The sequence below is a fragment of the Colobus angolensis genome, unplaced genomic scaffold (genome assembly GCF_000951035.1).
Source record: "Colobus angolensis palliatus isolate OR3802 unplaced genomic scaffold, Cang.pa_1.0 Scaffold506, whole genome shotgun sequence".
In the NCBI taxonomy this organism is placed as follows: domain Eukaryota; kingdom Metazoa; phylum Chordata; class Mammalia; order Primates; family Cercopithecidae; genus Colobus; species Colobus angolensis.
The window spans coordinates 925419-944165 of NW_012118555.1; the positions used below are offsets into that span (position 1 = coordinate 925419).

An 18747-nucleotide genomic window follows, 5' to 3' on the forward strand; every position below is an offset into this window, starting at 1 on the left:
ATAGAGTCACCATATGACCCAGCAATTCCACTCCTAGGTATATACCCAAGGGGAATGAACACATGTATGCACACAGCTTTCCCATGTAGGACGTCCTCACTGATACAGCCTCATCCTCCACCCCACAGACCCCACTCAAATTTTGCCAAATATCCCCATGACGTCTCTCATTCCTCGCTGGTCCAGAATCCCATTCGGGGGCCTGTACTACGTGAAGTAGTACATATGTCATGGGAACATATGTATCCCATGAGAAAGCTGGGAGGCTTAAAACAACAAAAATTGGGCCAGGCACGATGTATTCACTTGTGCGTGAATGTTCATAGCAGCATTATTCATAGCCCAAAGCCCCACCTCCTAATATCATCCCATTGGGTATTAGATTTCAACATATGGATTTTCGGGATATATAAGCATTCAGTCTATATCACTCCTCCCATTTTTTTTTTATTTTTTTATTTTTTATTTTTATTTTTTAATATACTAATAATGTTTATTGAGGGAATCAGGATAAAACTAAAATAACAGACAAAGTACGTAAGAAAAAGGGGTAATTGAAGTGAAGGCTTTTTTTTTTTTTTAAGGTGGACAGGAAGTAGAATTTATTGGTGAGTATTAAGAGGGGGCAGCACAGTGGAAGCCCTCATGAGTGCAGGGCCTGCCACTTGTCCAGAGCGCCACGATTGGGAACGTACTTGACCCATCTGGGATGAGCCGCTTCTCAGCCACCATGTCTTCAAATTCATTGGCATTGAACTTGGTGAAGACCCACTTCTTTGAGATGTGGATCTTCTGGCGGCTGGGGAGCTTGAACTTGGCCCTGCACAGGGCGTCAATCACATGCTCCTTGTTCTGCAGCTTGGTGCGGATGGACATAACTTGGCCAATGTGAACCCTGGCCACAGTGCCCTGGGGCTTTCCAATGGCACCTCGCATGCCTGCTTGGAGCCTGCACTGGGGTAGTGCAAGGTCAGAAACATGAACACCCATCTGAAAGGTCTGTCTCCAAGGTCCCTTAGAGCAACCCATACAACAAACAGGCTGCATCACTACCAGGGAAGCTGCTGTTTGCAGCCATTGCACATTGGGCCCCCATGAGGAAAGGAACTCAGTCGGCTTAATTGGCTGCAGGACTCCTCCCATTTTTAATAATAATATTGGATATATTGATTCACTGTCTCCTGACATCCATTCCTGCAAATGTGACATCTGTTCTCCGTTTAAGTTTTATTTGTATTTGTCTTCTTTCTAAAATCTCATAAGATCGCTCTATCTTTGCATTTCATTACATTACGACCAAGTGAAGATTCGTGTGTCATGGTGCAGCACTGATTGTAAACATGGTAGCAGAGAACTTAACATTAATTCTGTGTCTTTCTTTAATTCTAAACGTTCTCACCTGAGTTTTCTATGTATCTCCATCTGAAACACTTATGAGGTGTATGTTGGAGCCTCTCAACCAGTTTTCTAAGTCGCTTAACTGCTCTTGCATAGTTTTTATTCTCTTTATCTCTCTGAGATGCATTCTGGGTGAATTCTCGAGCATTGTTAACTAATTCCCTTCTCAGTTGCATTGAGTATGGAGCTTGATTTTATGTCTTCAATCTTGTATTTCAATAACCATATTTTTCATTCCAAGGATTTTTTATTTTGTTCATGTTCACCTGTGCTTCCTCCATTTCTGCCACTGTTTGTTTCCTAATTTCTCATGTTTCATTTCTGGGAGAACCTAAACCACATTTATTAGAAAGTCATTTTTCTATTTTGCTGTTATTTTCATTTCTCTAGGAATTCATTCTCCAGGTTGTTGATATTTTAAAACTTGTTGCTCTTTCTTAACATTTGCTTCCTTCATTCCTTTTGAAATCTTAGTTCGTAGAGTTATCTTAACGGGGAGTCTCCTTTCCTTGCTTTCTGTGATACCCCCCTGCTGCCATCACACACATCTCCTCATGTTCCCCAGACCAGAAGCAGAGGTTACATGGCAGCTGGGGCTAGGAGGATATGGAGTTTCCTGCTGGTAGCTTGTCCTAGGGCACGGCTGTGAGGCCCCTCTGCCTCCTCCCACCTCCCCGGGTGTACAGTTACCTAGTGGCTATAGTCCCAGATTGGTAGCAATCTTCAGTCTCCAGCATTCTAAAGTCTCAGTCTTTAGTTTGAAGCCTGTCTCTGGTCACCTGCCACACCTGGGACACCTGTAGTCCTTCTTATCCCACAGGAGTTGAGCTTGCAACTGCCTTTCCTGTATCCAGACCCGGAAGCCAGCAGACTTGTGGATTCAGCCTCACCTCCATGTTGAGTTTCTCTTGTTTCTTGCCCAAGGACATGCTACTTACCCAATTTTGATATCAACTATGCATTTTAAGTATCATTCCTTAAGGTTTTTTCTTCCTGTCCTATCACTTCTATATATTGGAATGAAATGGAGTTGAAGGGCCTCAGTGCAGGAAATTATAATGCTATAATCCTGGGACTTGCCATTCACTTTCACCTTGAATTTCTTTACATCTAACTTCAATTGTCTTGTACTTGCTGTATTGTTTGAAACCATCTTAAATCCTTCCAATAACTAGGAATGGGATACATACCATGTTAGTCCCCTGTGGCTGCAGTAATGAAGTACCAGACACTAGGTGGCTTAGAACAACAGAAATCTTGTCCCACAGTTCTGGAGGCCAGAGTCTGCGATTGAGGTGTCAGCAGGGCCACCCTTACTGAAACTTCCTCTGAAACAAGCACCTGAATGCTTCCAAGTGGACTGGTTAATCATCTCTGCTTAAGGAAAAGAAGACAGAGGCCCCAGGGGTGTGATCTTCCTAAGGTGACACAGCAAGTCAATTGCAAAATGGAGATGGGGTAACATTAGGTGAAATGAGTAAAATTATCAGGTGAAAAAAGTCTATCAACTGGGCACTGCGGCTCACCCCTGTCATCCCAGCACTTTGAGAAGTCGAGGCAGGTGGCTCACTTGAGCCCAGGAGTTTGAGACCAGCCTGGACAACATGGCAAGACCCTGTCTTGACAAAAAATACAAAAATTCATCGGGCATGGTGATGTGCACCTGTAGCCCCAGCTACTTGGGAGACTGATGTGGGAGGATCACTTGAGCCCAGGAGGTCAAGGCTGCAGTGAGCCAAGATTGTGCAACTGCACTCCAGCCTGGGTAACAGAGTGAGACCCTGTCTCAAAGAAAAAAAAGTCTATCACTGTGCAAAGAGGGCACAGTTTGCTTAAACAATGGGAGAAGTTAGCTCAATTTTATACAAATACCTTTAATTACTTAAGGCAACCCATCTATGTATCTATATCTACAAATATATAGGTAGAAGTTTTATGCATATGACATAGTATGATATATGTCTATATCCAGCTACCTATCTGTATATATATTTAGCTAGACAGTATGACAAATGTCAAACTTAAGATGAATCCACAGATATTCAAAATAGCAGCCTTATTTAAAATATGGGAGAAATAAAACCACCCACAAAGTTTAATTAGTGAATGTCCTTACCAGTCTGGCTTCTCTAGCAAGGAGTAAGTTCAAAATCCCTAACTGTTTCCCTGCAATCCTTCATTTCTCACCTGGTGGGGCAGAAGGCAGATCTTGTCAAAGACAGCGATGAACATATTACACGATTCACCGGGAGACTCCTCCAGCACCTTGACCTGCAAATTTCCAAAGGAGTTGCTCTGCTGTCAGCTCTCCCCTCGATGATGCCCCAGGGGGCAGGGCACAGCACCACATTTTTGCTCTCTGGGGTTCACTTGTCCAGGGCTTGGAGCCTGCAGGAAAAGAGGCTGCGTATCCGGCAAACCCATCTCTGCCAAACTAGCATTTCAATCCCCCAGCCCTGCATGTCTGCCTCGTGACAAAGCTATTTCTGAGTTTATATCTCTCGGGGCACGATTTTGATTTTCAGTTTTAGAGCCCTGAGTTGTCTCAGTTGGTCCTCAAATCTCTTTCCTTTGTGTTTTTGTTGCTGTTGTTGTTATTTGTTTTTTTGTTTGTTTGTTTTTGTTTTTGTAGCTCTAGACCTCTATGATTCTACTCTGTCAAAAAGAATCTACAAAGTCCCCTCCCTTCGGTTGGGTAAAATCCAAGGACCTGTTGGTACCTGATCCATTTTGAGAAACACAAGCCCCTGGGAGTCATTTGCCCAGCTGTGGGGAGCCATTCTCTGGAGCAGTTCACTATTTGTAGGATGGTGAGGACAGAGGAAGGGGACAGGGTGAAGTCTTAACTCATGCTCACATCTGAACAGACTTTTTAAATCGCAAGTAGCATCCATTCAGTTTCTCTACTCAGCTTCAAAGGCCTCGTAAGGCTCCCATTACCATTGTGCGGCTGGTAATTCTGTGTCACAACTAATTACCGCCTAATAGCTGTCACGGATGCAGAGTCTCCAGTTTAAAAGCGAAGTTGATTTCTTCCTGCATTCAGACCTCATCTGCCCCTGAGTGGTGCAGATTACATGAGGTAATACGGCAGTTATTTCTACCTGCTGCAGTTCATCAGCTCCATCTCCAGCTGAGGTAGCCGCCCCTCCCCCTTGGACAAAGATTATTTGTCATTAAAATGCTCAGGCTCACTCACACTCTCTTTTTTCAATCTGGATGTTGCCTACACTTTGAGAAAGGTTTTTGAAGAAAGATTAGCAGGATTAGGAAAGGTTCACATATGTTCAGCTTCACTCTTGGTATTCAAGACATCACAACCCTGCACCACCCAGGAAGCACAAGAAAATGGAGCTTAGGCAGAGGCTGGGAGGGGCTGGGAGGTGGGAGGGAAGCTGTGTGGCTCCCCCACCAATAGTACAAAACTGAAGTCAAATGCAAATCTGGGGGTGTTTTATGCTGGGAAATTCCCAGGTGGTTTCCTAGAATTTTTTTTTTTTTATTAATTTTTTTATTTCCATAGGTTATTGGGGAACGGTGTTTGGTTACATGAGTAAGTTCTTTAGTGGTGATTTGTGAGCTTTTGGTGCACCCATCACCCGAGCAGTATATACTGGACCCAATTTGTGGTCTTTTATCCCTCACCCCCTTCCCACCCTTTCCCCCTGAGTCCCCAAAGTCCATTGTGTCATTCTTATGTCTTTGCATCCTCATAGCTTAGCTCCCACTTATAAGTGAGAACATATGATGCTTGGCTTTCCATTCCTGAGTTATTTTACTTAGAATAATAGCCTCCTACCTCATCCAGGTTACTTCGAATGTCATTAATTCATTTCTTTTTATGCCTGACTACTTTTCCATTATATATGTATATCACATATATATCATATGTATATCATGTGTATCATATATATCATATGTATATCATATATGTATCACAGTTTCTTTATCCACTCGATTGGTGAGCATTTGGGTTGGTGAGTATTGGGTTTCCAATAACCTATGGAAAAATTGGTGAGCATTTGGTGAGATTTTGCAATTGTGAATTGTGTGGCTATAAACATACATGTGCAAGTATCTTTTTTGTATAATGACTTATTTTTCTCCGGGTAGAGATCCAGTAGTGGGCTTACTGGATCAAATGGTAGATCTACTTTTAGTTCTTTAAGGAATTTCCACACTGTCTTCCACAGTGGTTGTACTAGTTTACATTCCCACCGGCAGTGTAGGAGTGTTCCCTTTTCACCACATCCATGCCAACATCTATTATTTTTTGGTTTTTTGATTATGGCCATTCTTGCAGGAGTAAGGTGGTATTGCATTGTGGTTTTGATTTGCATTTCCCTGATCATTATTGATGTTGAGCAGTTTTTCATATGTTTGTTGGCCACTTGTATATCTTCTTTTAAGAATTGTCTGTCCATGTCTTTAGCCCACTTTTTGATGGGACGATTTGTTTGTTTATTTCTTGCTAATGTGTTTGAGTCAGTTGTAGATTCTGGATATTAGTCCTTTGTCAGAGGTATAGATTGTGAAGATTTTCTCCCACTCTGTGGGTTGTCTGTTTACTCTGCTGACTGTTCCTTTTGCTGTGCAAAAGCTCTTCAGTTTAATTAAATCCCAGCTATTTATTTTTGTTCTTATTGCATTTTCTTTGGGGTTCTTGGTCATGAAATCCTTGCCTAAGCCAATGTCTAGAAAGGGTTTTCCAATGTTATCTTCCAGAATTTTTAGTTTCAGGTCTTAGATTTAAGTCCTTGATCCATCTTGAGTTTATTTTTGTATAAGGTGAGAGATGGAACTTTTGTTTTTAGCACTGTCTTCTTTTCTCTTCCTGTGTGATTATTTGTCTTCTTCTCAGAGCCTGGCCAGCAAAGGAGAAGTGACGTGTCAGAGGCAGGACTCAACAACTTGGCCTTGAGGCAGGTTCTAAGAGCTATGCTCAACCCAACAGCTGACCCTTGGTATTCCTTCTGTCTACTTTTTCTTGTCTTAGCCACCTTCTCAAGGGCACCAAATGAAGGAAGGGTCATGGCTCCTGGAGCTTGTGAGAAAAACCTGTTCCCAAGTTGGAATATTTCATCGAGTTAAACTTCTAATCAATCTGCACTGATCACTGGGTGTCTTAGTCCATTTGGGCTGCTCTAACAAAATATCTTAGACTAGGTAATTTATAAATAATAGAAATTTATTTCTCACAGTTCTGGAGGCTGGAAAGTTTAAGATCAAGGTGCCAGCCGATTTTGTGTCTGGTGAAACCTCCATCTCTGTTCCACAGAGGGCAGCTGTTGCTGTGTCCTCAGATGGCAGAAGGGCAAAAAGGAACTAACAGACTCCCTCAAACCCTTTTATAAGAACACTAATCCCATCCATGAAGGTGGAGCCCTCATGACATAAACCACCTCTTAAAGGCCCCATCTCTTAATACTATGGCAGTGGGGATTAAGTTTCAACATGAATTGAAGTACGGAGGCAAATACTCAAACTGTAGCACTGAGTACCAAGAAGAATTAAAAAGGGGAAAAGAAATGGCTAGGTAGTCTCAGAATCTTCCCAGATCTCCCCATAAAATAGAAACAGCATCTAGAACAGTAAAGCCCAAAGAGCCATGGACAGTATCCACAACAGAACTGGTAGAGAGGTAATCTTCCCAGACACCAAATACTAACAGGTCTGGGCAAAGCATTTACAGTTCAAGAACTGAATGGTAGCAGCATTAGTGCCGGAAGAAGACAAGTGATAAAAAACTGTGATTCTGAAGATACTGAGAGCTTGGGAATCACAATCACCTGCAGGTATTCACCAGCGGGCACAGCAAGACCATCTGAGTACAGCAACCAAAACCAGGAGAGCTATCTGAAAACCCAATACGTGGTTAAGCGTAAGAGACTGTGATACAATAAGGTCTGATGGTGTTGGGGTGATTTCAGCTCCATATATTCTCAAAGTGAACAGAGTCCCTGCCAATACAAAGCCTTGCACTGATGAATATCTAGGCAGATCACTAAAGGCAAGGAAAAAAAATTCAGATAAATGGGATGGGGGGTGGGCAGAGCAGAAGAGGCAGCTCTCAAAACCTTTGGAGATTTTTGTTTTATTTCCTTGCGAAAGGAACAGGAGAGGGAGCTCTAGAGCCTTTGAACTAGAAAGGTTGCCCCAGCATACCCTTCACTCCTAAAAGTATAGGAAAATTCATTTCATTTAGAAAATAAACAACAGAAAAGCATTGTGGTAAAAACGTATAAAAAGTTAGCATGGAAAAAAAGAAAAGAAAGAGCAGAATAAAATTCCTACAAACGATGAAAGGGTGTCCGAAAGGAACGCCCACAAAACATTTCAAATGTTATGAAACAAGTTAAAGAAAATTACGAAAATGATAGAAGCTATGAAAGAACAACATACCACAGAATCAGAAAAAAGCTCAGAAGTAAGGTGACTGGAGAAAAAAAGTTTGAAAAGAGGGATGGCACAGTTTAGAAAATAACTAGAAATATGAAAAGAAAGGACTGGAGAAAGACACAGATGAAAGAAATTGTAGAAATACAAAGGACAGAGGAGCATGTTAAATGACACCATGGGACGCAATGAAATCCAGACTGGAAAATTCTAAGTCAAATAGCTTGATTTTTTCAACAACAAAAATGGAGGGGTTAAAAAGAAAGAAAGTAGAGGAAGTATATAAAGAAAAGAGATTTATAAGTTATTTCAAGCAAATGCAAAGTAGGAATCTTATTTCAGTTCTGGTTCAAACAATCAATTTTTAAAAATATAAAGCAACCAGGAAAATATGAATATGACAATATTTAATAATATTAAGGGATTAATATTTTTAAGTATAATAAAATATTGTGATTGCTTTTTTAAAATAATGATTATCTATTAGAGATGCATACTGAAATGTTTATAAATGACAGTACTTACTGTCTAGGCTCACTACAAATTATCCAGGAACAGTGGGAATAGAGGCAGATATAGAAGAACAAGATTATCTTGTATTAATATATATCAAAGCTGGCTGATGAGTACTTGATCGTTCTTTGTATTATACTCTCTACTTTTGACTGTCTGAATATCACTGTAATTCAAAGCTTAATGAACAAACAAATAATAAGGGAAGTCTTAGAGCTTGGCATCCACCAGGAAGGAATACCTTATGCTTCTTTCTTGAGTGGGCTGTGCTACCTGGAGAGGGTTTCAATAGATGCAGACATACCTTGTAACCCATCCCCTTCAGCCCTTCTTCCCATTCAAGTGTTCCAGTATATTTTTCCCTAAACTGAACTAGATGTGTTACTCCATCACTTGCTAGAATATAAGATCTATGAAGGTAAGAATTTGTCAATTGTGTTACCATTGTATCCCCAGGACCTAGAATAGTGCCTGGCACATAATAGGCCTTCTGTAAATATTTGTTGTTTAATGGAGTGAATCGTCATGACTGATCCCAGGACATAATCCCAGGCTGTAACTACCACTGTGTGTCTTTTCTTGGAGAAAGGAGGGAGAATTCTTTACTTTGTAATGACCTAAGCTTGGGTTAGCTGCAGAAGTGGCCTCTAAAATGTAAGATAAACAATGTCTGACCTTGTAGCATTGAGGACTTTAGGCAGCTGCTCAGCTGCTGAAGGTGCCACAGGGTGTGAAAGAACTGAACAATGTGACTAATGACTGCTTCCCTTTGAAGGGTATCCAGTATCCAGTATTCAGCTAATGGGCCTTACTTAGGATATCATGTTAAATATGTTGGTAATTGATGGGAATAAATAAATGTAAATTTTATATATTGTTTATTTACATAGGTGATATTACAAAATATGTATTTGGCCTTCCTCCCTGTTTCCTGGCTTACGGCACTTAACATTCTTGGACTCTTCAAAGTGGTGTGTTTTGTTTGTAGGGAAAAGAAAGATAAGACTGTTACTGTATCTATGTAGAAAAGGAAGACATAAGAAATTCCATCTTGATCTGTACCAAGAAAATTGTTTCGCCTTGAGATGCTGTTAATCTGTAACTTTAGCCCCAACCCTATGCTCACAGAAACATATGCTGTATGGAATCAAGGTTTAAGGGATCTAGGGCTGTGCAGGATGTACCTTGTTAACAATACGTTTACAGGCAGTAAGCTCAGTAAAAGTCATCGCCATTCTCCATTCTCAATCAACCAGGGGCACAATGCACTGTGGAAAGCCACAGGGACCTCTGCCCAAGAAAGCCTGGGTATTGTCCAAGGTTTTCCCCCACTGAGACAGCCTGAGATATGGCCTCGTGGGAAGGGAAAGACCTGACCATCCCCCAGCTCGACACCCGTAAAGGGTCTGTGCTAAGGAGGATTAGTAAAAGAGGAAGGCCTGTTGCAGTTGAGATAAGAGGAAGGCCTCCATCTCCTGCATGTCCCTGAGAATGCAATGTCTCGGTATAAAACCTGATCGTACATTCTTTCTATACTGAGATAGGAGAAAACTGCCCTGTGGCTGGAGGCAAGATATGCTGGTGGTAATGCTGTTCTGTTACTCTTTGCTCCACTGAGATGTTTGGGTGGAGAGAAGCATAAATCTGGCCTACGTGCATAGTAGGCATATGTACCAGGCATAGTACCTTCCCTTGAACTTATTTGTGACACAGATTCTTTTGCTCACATGTTTTCCTGCTGACCTTCTCCCCACTATCACCCTGTTCTTCTGCCACATTCCCCTTGCCGAGATAGTGAAAATAGTAATCAATAAATACTGAGGGAACTCAGAGACCAGTGCCAGTGCAGGTCCTCCGTATGCTGAGCACCGGCCTCCTGGGCCCAACTGTTCTTTCTCTATACTTTGTCTCTGTGTCTCATTTCTTTTCTCAGTCTCTCATCCCACCTGATGAGAAATACCTATAGGTGTGGAGGGGCTGGCCTCTTCATTGTTGAAGCTAATGAGCTTCATTGTTGAAGCTAATGAGTTGAGTGGTGGCTGAGGGGCCTGTAGGTGGCTTTAGGAAGGGGGTTGGTCACTAAAAAGATCAGTGCAGGTTTACAGTCGGGACTTTGAGCCCAAGCTCCAACCCCCGAGGAGGAAAGAGGGGTTGAAGGTTAAGTTGATTTCCAATGGCCAGGGATTTATCCAGTCATGCCTACATACTGAATCTGCCATAAAAACCCCAAAGGAATGAGTTTGGAGAGCTTCCCAGTAGCTGAACAGGTTGCAGTTCCTCAAGGGTGGAGTGCCTGGGGAGGGCATGAAAGCACCATGTCCCTTCACCCATACTGATAAGGTTTAGCTGTGTCCCCACTCAACTGTCATCTTGACTTGTAGCTCCCACAATTCCCATGTGTCACAGGAGGGACCCAATGGGAGGTAATTGAATCATGGGGGTGAATCTTTCGTATGTTGTTCTCGTGATGGTGAGTAAGTCTCACGAGATCTGATGGCTTTATAAAGAGGAGTTCCCCTGCACAAGTTCTCTTTCATTGCCTGCTGCCATCCATGTAAGCCGTGACTTGCTCCTCCATGCCTTCTGCTGTGACTGTCAGGCCTCCCCAGCCATGTGGAACTGTGAGTCCATTAAACCTCTTTCCTTTATAAATTACCCAGCCTTGGGTATGTCTTTATTAGCAATGTGAGAACAGACTAATTCACACGCCTTGTCTTGTACGTCTCTTCATCTGTATCCTTTGTAATTCTTTTGTAATGTCCTTTATAATAAACCAGTAAAGTAAGTGTTTCCCTGAGTTCTGTGAGCCACTCTAGCAAATTAATCAAATTCAAGGAAGGGTTTTGGGAACCCCCAATTTACAGCCAATTGTCAGAGGCACAAGTAAACAACTTGAGGCTTGGAATTGATGTTGGAAGTGGGGAGCAGTCATGTGGGGCTGAGTGCTCAACCTGTAGGATCTGACACTAGTTCCAGGTAGATAGTATCAAAATTGAACTGAGTTCCAGGATGACACTCAGCTGATGTCTGCTACAGAATTGATTACTTGCTTCATGTGTGGGGAGAAACTCCCACATGTTTGGTTACAGAGTCTTCTGTGTTGATTGTTGTGGTGTGACGTCAGAGGAAAAACAGTTTATTTTTCTCTACAGAACATCATTATTTGGTTGGTTGGTTTGCTTCATCAATGAGCATACTTAAAAACTAAGTGTAGCTCTTGCACTGTTTTAGTTGAGAAAGAGTATGTTACAATGGAAAATGTAAAATTTTTCAAACTAGACAGACCTTAGTTCAAATCCTGGTCCTGACAGTTAGCTGTTAATGTTATAGAATGTTTATTAATCATTTTGTGTCCCTATTTTCTTAATAATAAAATAGGACTATTAATATTCTCTACAAACCAATATCCCTCCTGAATATAGACATAACAGTTTAAATTCAGTAATAGGTAGAAAAGATAATACATCATAACAAAGTAGGGGTTATGCCAGGGATGCAAGGTTGGTTTACATTTTGAAAAGAAATAGATGTAATTCATCATATTAACAGATTAGAAAGGAAAAACCATATGATTATCTTAATAAATATAAAAAAGGCATTTGACAGAATTCAACATACATTCCTGATAGAAACTCACAAACCCTAGGAATAGAAGGGACATTCCTCAATCTGACAAAGGAAATTTATGAATAAAACCAACAGTTTACATCATGTTTAATAATGAAGAATGAATACTTTCTCCCTAAGATTGGGAATCAAGCAAGAATATCTGTTTTCACCCCTCCTAATCGATATTGTGGTAAAGATTCTACCAATGGGGAAAAGGCAAGAAAAAGAAATAAAAGACATTCACATAGGAAAGGAAGAAATAAATATGTCCTTTTTTGACTGACTTATTCCTTAAAGATGATCATTGATGTAGAAAATCCTAAATAATCTATTAAACAAGACTATTAGACCTAACAAGTGAACTTAGCAAGGCTGCAGGATACAAGGTCAATATTTAAAAAATCAATTGTATTTCTATATACAACAAATAGTTGGGAATTAATACCTTCTATGACATCATAAAAATGTTTAGGTATAAATCTGATGAAAGATGTGGAGGGTCTATACACTGAAAACTTCAAAACGCTTCTGAGAGAAACTAAAGAAGTCCTAAATAAATGGAGAAGTATACCATATTTATGGATCAGAAGACTCAGGCTTGTTAAGATGTAAGTTCTCCCCAAATTGATCTATAGGTTCCACAAAATCCCAGCAGTTTTTTAAAAATAAAAATTGACAAGCTGATTCTCTCTCTCTCTCTCACACACACACACACACAACACCACACAACACACACACACACACACACACACACACACACACACACACACACACTTTCCTTTTCTATCCATCTATTGGGCCATATGCACAAAGACCTGGACTGTTCTATAGCAAATATTAACTCTGGTTATGGTAGGATTTCAGATAATTTGCTGTTTCCCTCTTACATTTTTCTTTCTTGCTCAAATTTTATAAATGAATATTTCTGATGTTAATAATAAATCACTATTCTAAGAAATGTTCCTCTCACAGTTTGCCTGCTTTATCTTTGCCATAAATAATTGCTAATCAATCTTGAAAGGACAGACAAGTAAATATTGAATTGAAGAGTCTCAAGGGAATCCTGCACAATGTACTCTCAAAGTACTGTACAGGAGTCATTTCAACCTTAATCTCTTTCCTTACATGGAGTCATTTGGGACAGAATCAACCAGTGATTTCTCTTATTGAAGGATTAGGCCATGTTGTTAATAAAGTAGCAACCTAGACAATAAAAACTAAATAAGTATTCTCTTGTCAATTCCTAGATGTAGAAAATTTCTGGTCATTTGAGAGTAAAAAATGCTAATCAATAGTTTTGTCACTTTATTTAAGCTGCCTTAAGAGTTAGGATTATGTTTGACCCAGAAAACCTTACCAGTGTGGTCGAGACCCCTAAGAGGGTTATTGTCGTCACATAGCAAGAAATCAGGAGGTAAGCAGTATAGGGCTAAAGTGGTTGCTTGACCAGCAGTGTCCACTGGGACTCGGACTGGCTTGCTCTTCCTGCTCTGCCAATCTTAACTTGAGGCTTTCCTCCTCTTAGCTGTAAGATGGCTGCTGCTGCTCCGTGTATGACGCCCACATTGCAGGCAGGAAGAGAGAAAAGAACCACGAGTCTTTTCCTCTCAATCTTTTGTGTTTTTGTCTGGGAATAGGTGCTACTCTTTGGATTTCTGCCACCATTATATTGGCTACAATGGGTCACATGGCCACCCTTCACTGCAAGGGAGTCTGGGAAGTTGGACATTTTAATATGGCCACACTGGCACCTCAAAAAAAAAAATAAGGTCTTTGTTAGAAAGAAAGAAAAAGGAATGGGATTTGGGTAGGCAATCAAGAAGTCAGCTACACTGTCTAAAATGTTGCCTGTATTTCATTTTTAGTTTAAAAGTACAAACAAAAATGCCTGGAAAGAGATGTTTGATGTGCGTTCTTGGAAGAATGGCATGAGGAGTGCCACACTGAAGTTAGAGCATAAGGCCATTTCCTATCAGTCCTTGGGCAAAATCTGAGCTTTATTTCCTTTACTTGATGTGGGATTAATAATACATAACCAGTGTAAAACTCACATAATTACAAATTCCACTGGCTATGTGAATAGTATTATTGTTGAATATTCCTAAAGCTTCCCATGAGTCATGGAATAAAAAGTGAGACGACTAAAAGTTAATTATGCTTGTTTTTTTTTTTTTAATAAATTGGTTTTGTTTCTCAGCCCATTTCATAGACAATTTGAGGCAGCCAACAATGCCAATATATATAGTAAAAAATAAATATAGATTTTTAAGGGGAATTAAAGAATAAGAGCCAATGTGAGCTAAAATAAAAATGTAAGAATTTTTAGTCTAAGCTTTCTGCCCACCAAAGTATAAAGGGAATATAGAACAATTTACATAATAGTCATTATCAGAGGAAAACATATCTCATCAGTAGATGTAAGTTTTCTTCATTGTAAAACAGATGTTTACATACTTGAAATCCTGTCTTTCAAAGATAATCCTAGCATTTAGTTCAGTGCCTGATGAAAAGAATGCCCTGGGTAAATATTTATTGGAGGGATAGATCCAAGATCTCTCTTCTAGCTACTTTGAAATATATGATATATTGTTGCTAACTATTGTCACTGCTATCGAACATTAGAATTTATACCTTTTATCTAACTACAGGTTTTTACCCATTGTCCAACCCATGGATAGCTGGATACATGGAAATGGAATAAAACCCTGCTACATACATTATCTGATTTCTCCTTATTAAAAATTACCATTTTTTGGAGAACAGGAACAGCTTTCTATTGAATGCTATAAACTCTCTCTCCAGAAAAATGAATATATACACAGAAGTCTGCATATCATATAAAGGGGCTGAGAGATTCCCTGAAACTCATTCACAGATCACCTTGGGGGCTAATAGGTTTCAGCTGAGCAACTGTTTTTCATCAGCACTGCAGGAGACAGTATAATGTAGCAAATAAAATACCATCCGAGGCATCAGATAGACCTGTCTGAATCCACTTGCTGGCTGGGTGAGAAAAAGAAAAGTTATAAAACCTTTATGAGCTTCAGTTTTCACAACTGTAAAATGTAGATAAGATGCCTACCTCATAGAGTTGTTGGGAAAATTAAATGGCATAGTATATTTCTAGCAGTTAGCATAGCACTTGGTACATATAAAGCCCTCAATTAATTGATACCAAAAATAATTCCCATTTAGTGAGTACTTCCATAGGGCAGCACCTTGATGTCATTCCATCTTTATCTCAACCCTGCACATTTGATCATCACATCATTACTCCAGTTTTATAGATGAAGCTGAATCACAGAGGTTCTGAAATTTGCCGAAGTTCACACAGCCAGTAAATTACAGAAACAGAAGATAAGCCCAGGTTTTTCAGTACCAAGAATGCTAATATCAGGTTCTGTCTGTTTTTCAAGCCATTTTCCTCCACTTGTCTTCTGGTAGCTCACATCTACGACTCCACAAAGGACAGGGAAGAAGAGAAGCATCACACAGGCCGGAAAAATTTAATACCTACTGCCAGACCTCTAGTCACTGGTCTAGACTTATGGCCAAGGAGTGGCTGACACATTGAGATATACATCTTTTATCTTCAGCTGTCATTGGTTTAGTGGGGAGGCTCCCAGTCTGGCTAAACACAGGGAAAGTTGCAGCTACCTCTCCCATTAAAATAATTTGAAATGTTTTTTTTTTTTTGAAAAGGGGTTTCACTGTGTTGCCCAGGCTGGAGTGCAGTGGCACAATCTCAGCTCACTGCAACCTCCGCCTCCCAGGTTCAAGCGACTCTCCTGCCTCAGCCTCCTGAGTAGCTGGGATTACAGATGTGCACATCCATGCTTGGCTAAATTTTGTATTTTTAGTAGAGACGGGGTTTCACGATGTTGGTAAGGCTGCTCTCGAACTCCTGACCTTGTGATCCGCCCGCCTCAGCCTCCCAAAGTGCTGGGATTACAGGCATGAGCCATCGCGCCCAGCCAATAATTTGAATTCTTTATGCCAGGTTAGCAACCCATATGCCACAATGTAATTGACAACTGTATCTTGTAGCCTGCCTAGCATCCATCCCCGCTTCTGGTTGCCTGCATCTCATTTCCTTTTAACCATACTACCTTCCCAGGCACAGCCCATGCGCATCTGAAAAAGCGAGCTCTACCCTCCACTCCTGAATGGGTCCTGATTGGTGAGTCCAATCAGCACATCCCATCCTCCTGGCCACAGTGACTGGCTCAATGAAAAATAACCTGAATCCAGCCAATGGAAAGTTAGGAGAGGTTTACTGGGAACTTAACAGGAATACAAGTGCTTGCTCTTCTCATAAAACTGTCAGGAGCAGCTGGGCACAGTGGCTTACACCTGTAATCCCAGCGCATTGGGAGGTTGAGGCAGGAGGATTTCTTGAACCCAGGAATTGGAAGCTGTAGTGAGCTATGATGATTGCGCCACTGCACTCCAGCCTGGGTGACACAGTGAGATCCCATCTCTTAAATAAATACATAAATGCACAACATTTCTATTATAGTACTTTTAAATTACAGCACATAGTGTATGTGTATCTATTACAGCAGTTACTGTATTTGTTCTTCTGACAATGTCCCTAAGTAGACTACTGTCTACACCTATTGTCTTAACCATTTTTCTATGCTCAGGGCCTAACACTAGTAGCATTTAACAGCTAGTGAAGAGATGAATGAACACATCTACAGCCCTGCTTTTATTATAGTGGCCATCCTGCTGGGTACGGGGTGATATCTCATTGTAGGTTTGATTTCCACATCTGTGATGATTAGTCACGTGGGGCATCCTTTCAGATACTTGTTGGCCATTCATATATCATCTTTAGAGACATGTCTATTCAAGTCCTCTGTCCATTTTAAAATCACATATCCTTTATCTTTTTAAACCCATCTGAGTTGGGATTATTTTTCCCTCATCACTAAGAGATTCCAAATTGTCATGTTATGAGGTTTTCCATGGCAAGTAATAGAACCTCCCACTGAGGAGTCTGACTTTTAGTTGTGATTTTTCAGACCTGGCTGTGGGCAACTACAAGGCTGTACCTGGCAGGACTTATGGGGAGACTCCCACTCTACACCAGACCTGGCGCAGCCAGGGCACTGGCAGTCCCAGAAGGGAGCTGTGGTCAAGGTCTCAGGCCCCTGGCTGGCCATGCAGTTACATGGACCTGTGTTCCCAGCCCTGCACCTGCATTCCTGGGTCTCTGTGTCCAAGACCTTCTTCAGGCACCCTGCCAAGGCCTCCTTATGGGGGAATGATATAGTTTGGCCGTGTCCCCACCCAAATCTCCTCTTGAATTATAGCCCCACAATTCCCATATGTTGTGGAAAGGACCAGGTGACAGGTAATTGAACCATGAAGACAGGTCTTTTCTTTGCTGTTCTCAGGATAGTGAACAAGTCTCACGAGATCTGATGGTTTTATAAAGGGGAGTTTCCCAGCACAGTTTCTCTTCTCTTGTCTGCTCATTGGAGACGTACCTTTTACCTTCCACCATGATTGTGAGGCCTCCCCAGCCACGTGGAACTGTGAGTCCACTAAACATCTTTCTTTCATAAATTGCCCAGTCTGGGGTATGTCTTTATCAGCAGCGTGAAAACGGACTAATACAGGGAAGGAGGGAGAAACCTTGGAGATGCTTCCCTGTGACTCTGGCTCAACATTTGGTGCTTTTTCTCACTGAGCCCTTCTCCCTTACCCCTTACCCCCAAGGTCCACACAACTCCCAGAGTCATTTGTTTGGGTCTCCGTCAACAGTGAGGTGACATCTGCATGAATCCACTGACCCTCCACAGAACTGGAGGTAGCCAGTTCTAGCTCCCTAGTTGGGAGGGGGTGGGAGCAATCACCCCTCCCCAACTCTCAGTGCATTTGGGTCCAGTGAGGCTGGACTTCTATCCACCCATCCCAGGGGTTGACATGCAGTCTGGGGCTGGCCAGTCAGGTCCTCGTGACTGGTGTGGAACCAACACGTGTCCTCCCCTGGGCCAGGAGGAGTCAACCCTGGCACTCTTTGGAAGGGAAAATTCTCTTTCTGCTGAGAGGCCTGGGCTGGTGGTGTGGGAGCCTTGTGCTGCTGGCAGAAGAGAAGCAGCCTCTAGGAAAGCAGAGACAAGTCAGAGTCAGACTCGCAACAACAGCTAGCAGGCATCCGGGTCTAGCCAAGCTCAATTCGCCCACAAACCCCTCCTTTTCCTTAAGCTGTTTCAACTGGGCATCTGTCATTTACAAGAGAAGAAATTCCTTTTAATTTATGCAAGAAAAACTTATTGGGCATCAATTATGTGCCAGGAACTAGAAATACAGCAATTATCACGATGGGTGCAGCCTCTGCATCCACAGAACTTACGGTTATTTACTAGGAATTCTGATTAAGACAAGCACTTTGTACGTGCCGGGAGTTGAGTTTGAAAATGCATCATGTGGCCGGGCGCGGTGGCTGAAGCCTGTAATCCCAGCACTTTGGGAGGCCGAGACGGGCGGATCACGAGGTCAGGAGATCGAGACCATCCTGGCTAACACGGTGAAACCCCGTCTCTACTAAAAAATACAAAAAACTAGCCGGGCGAGGTGGCAGGCGCCTGTAGTCCCAGCTACTGGGGAGGCTGAGGCAGGAGAATGGCATAAACCCGGGAGGCGGAGCTTGCAGTGAGCTGAGATCTAGCCACTGCACTCCAGCCCGGATGACAGAGCAAGACTCCGTCTCAAAAAAAAGCATCATGTTTTGTATTATTCAGAATTTCTTAACCTCCAGAAAGACAGGGGCCATGAAGCCTGTTTTGCCTGCCCCAGCACCTAGCTCAGTATATGGCTGAG

The 18747-nt window shown here is 41.7% G+C and overlaps 1 protein-coding gene across 1 annotated transcript in view; it reads right to left on the reverse strand.

Annotated features, from left to right (window-relative positions):
• Window positions 1-643: 643 nt before the first annotated feature.
• The window catches only part of LOC105524760, a 31715-nt gene continuing 13611 nt past the window's right edge, over window positions 644-18747 (reverse strand). The window contains 3 exon segments of the mRNA XM_011960154.1: window positions 644-699; window positions 702-954; window positions 3586-3669. Coding sequence (XP_011815544.1) covers window positions 644-699; window positions 702-954; window positions 3586-3669 — 393 coding nt within the window.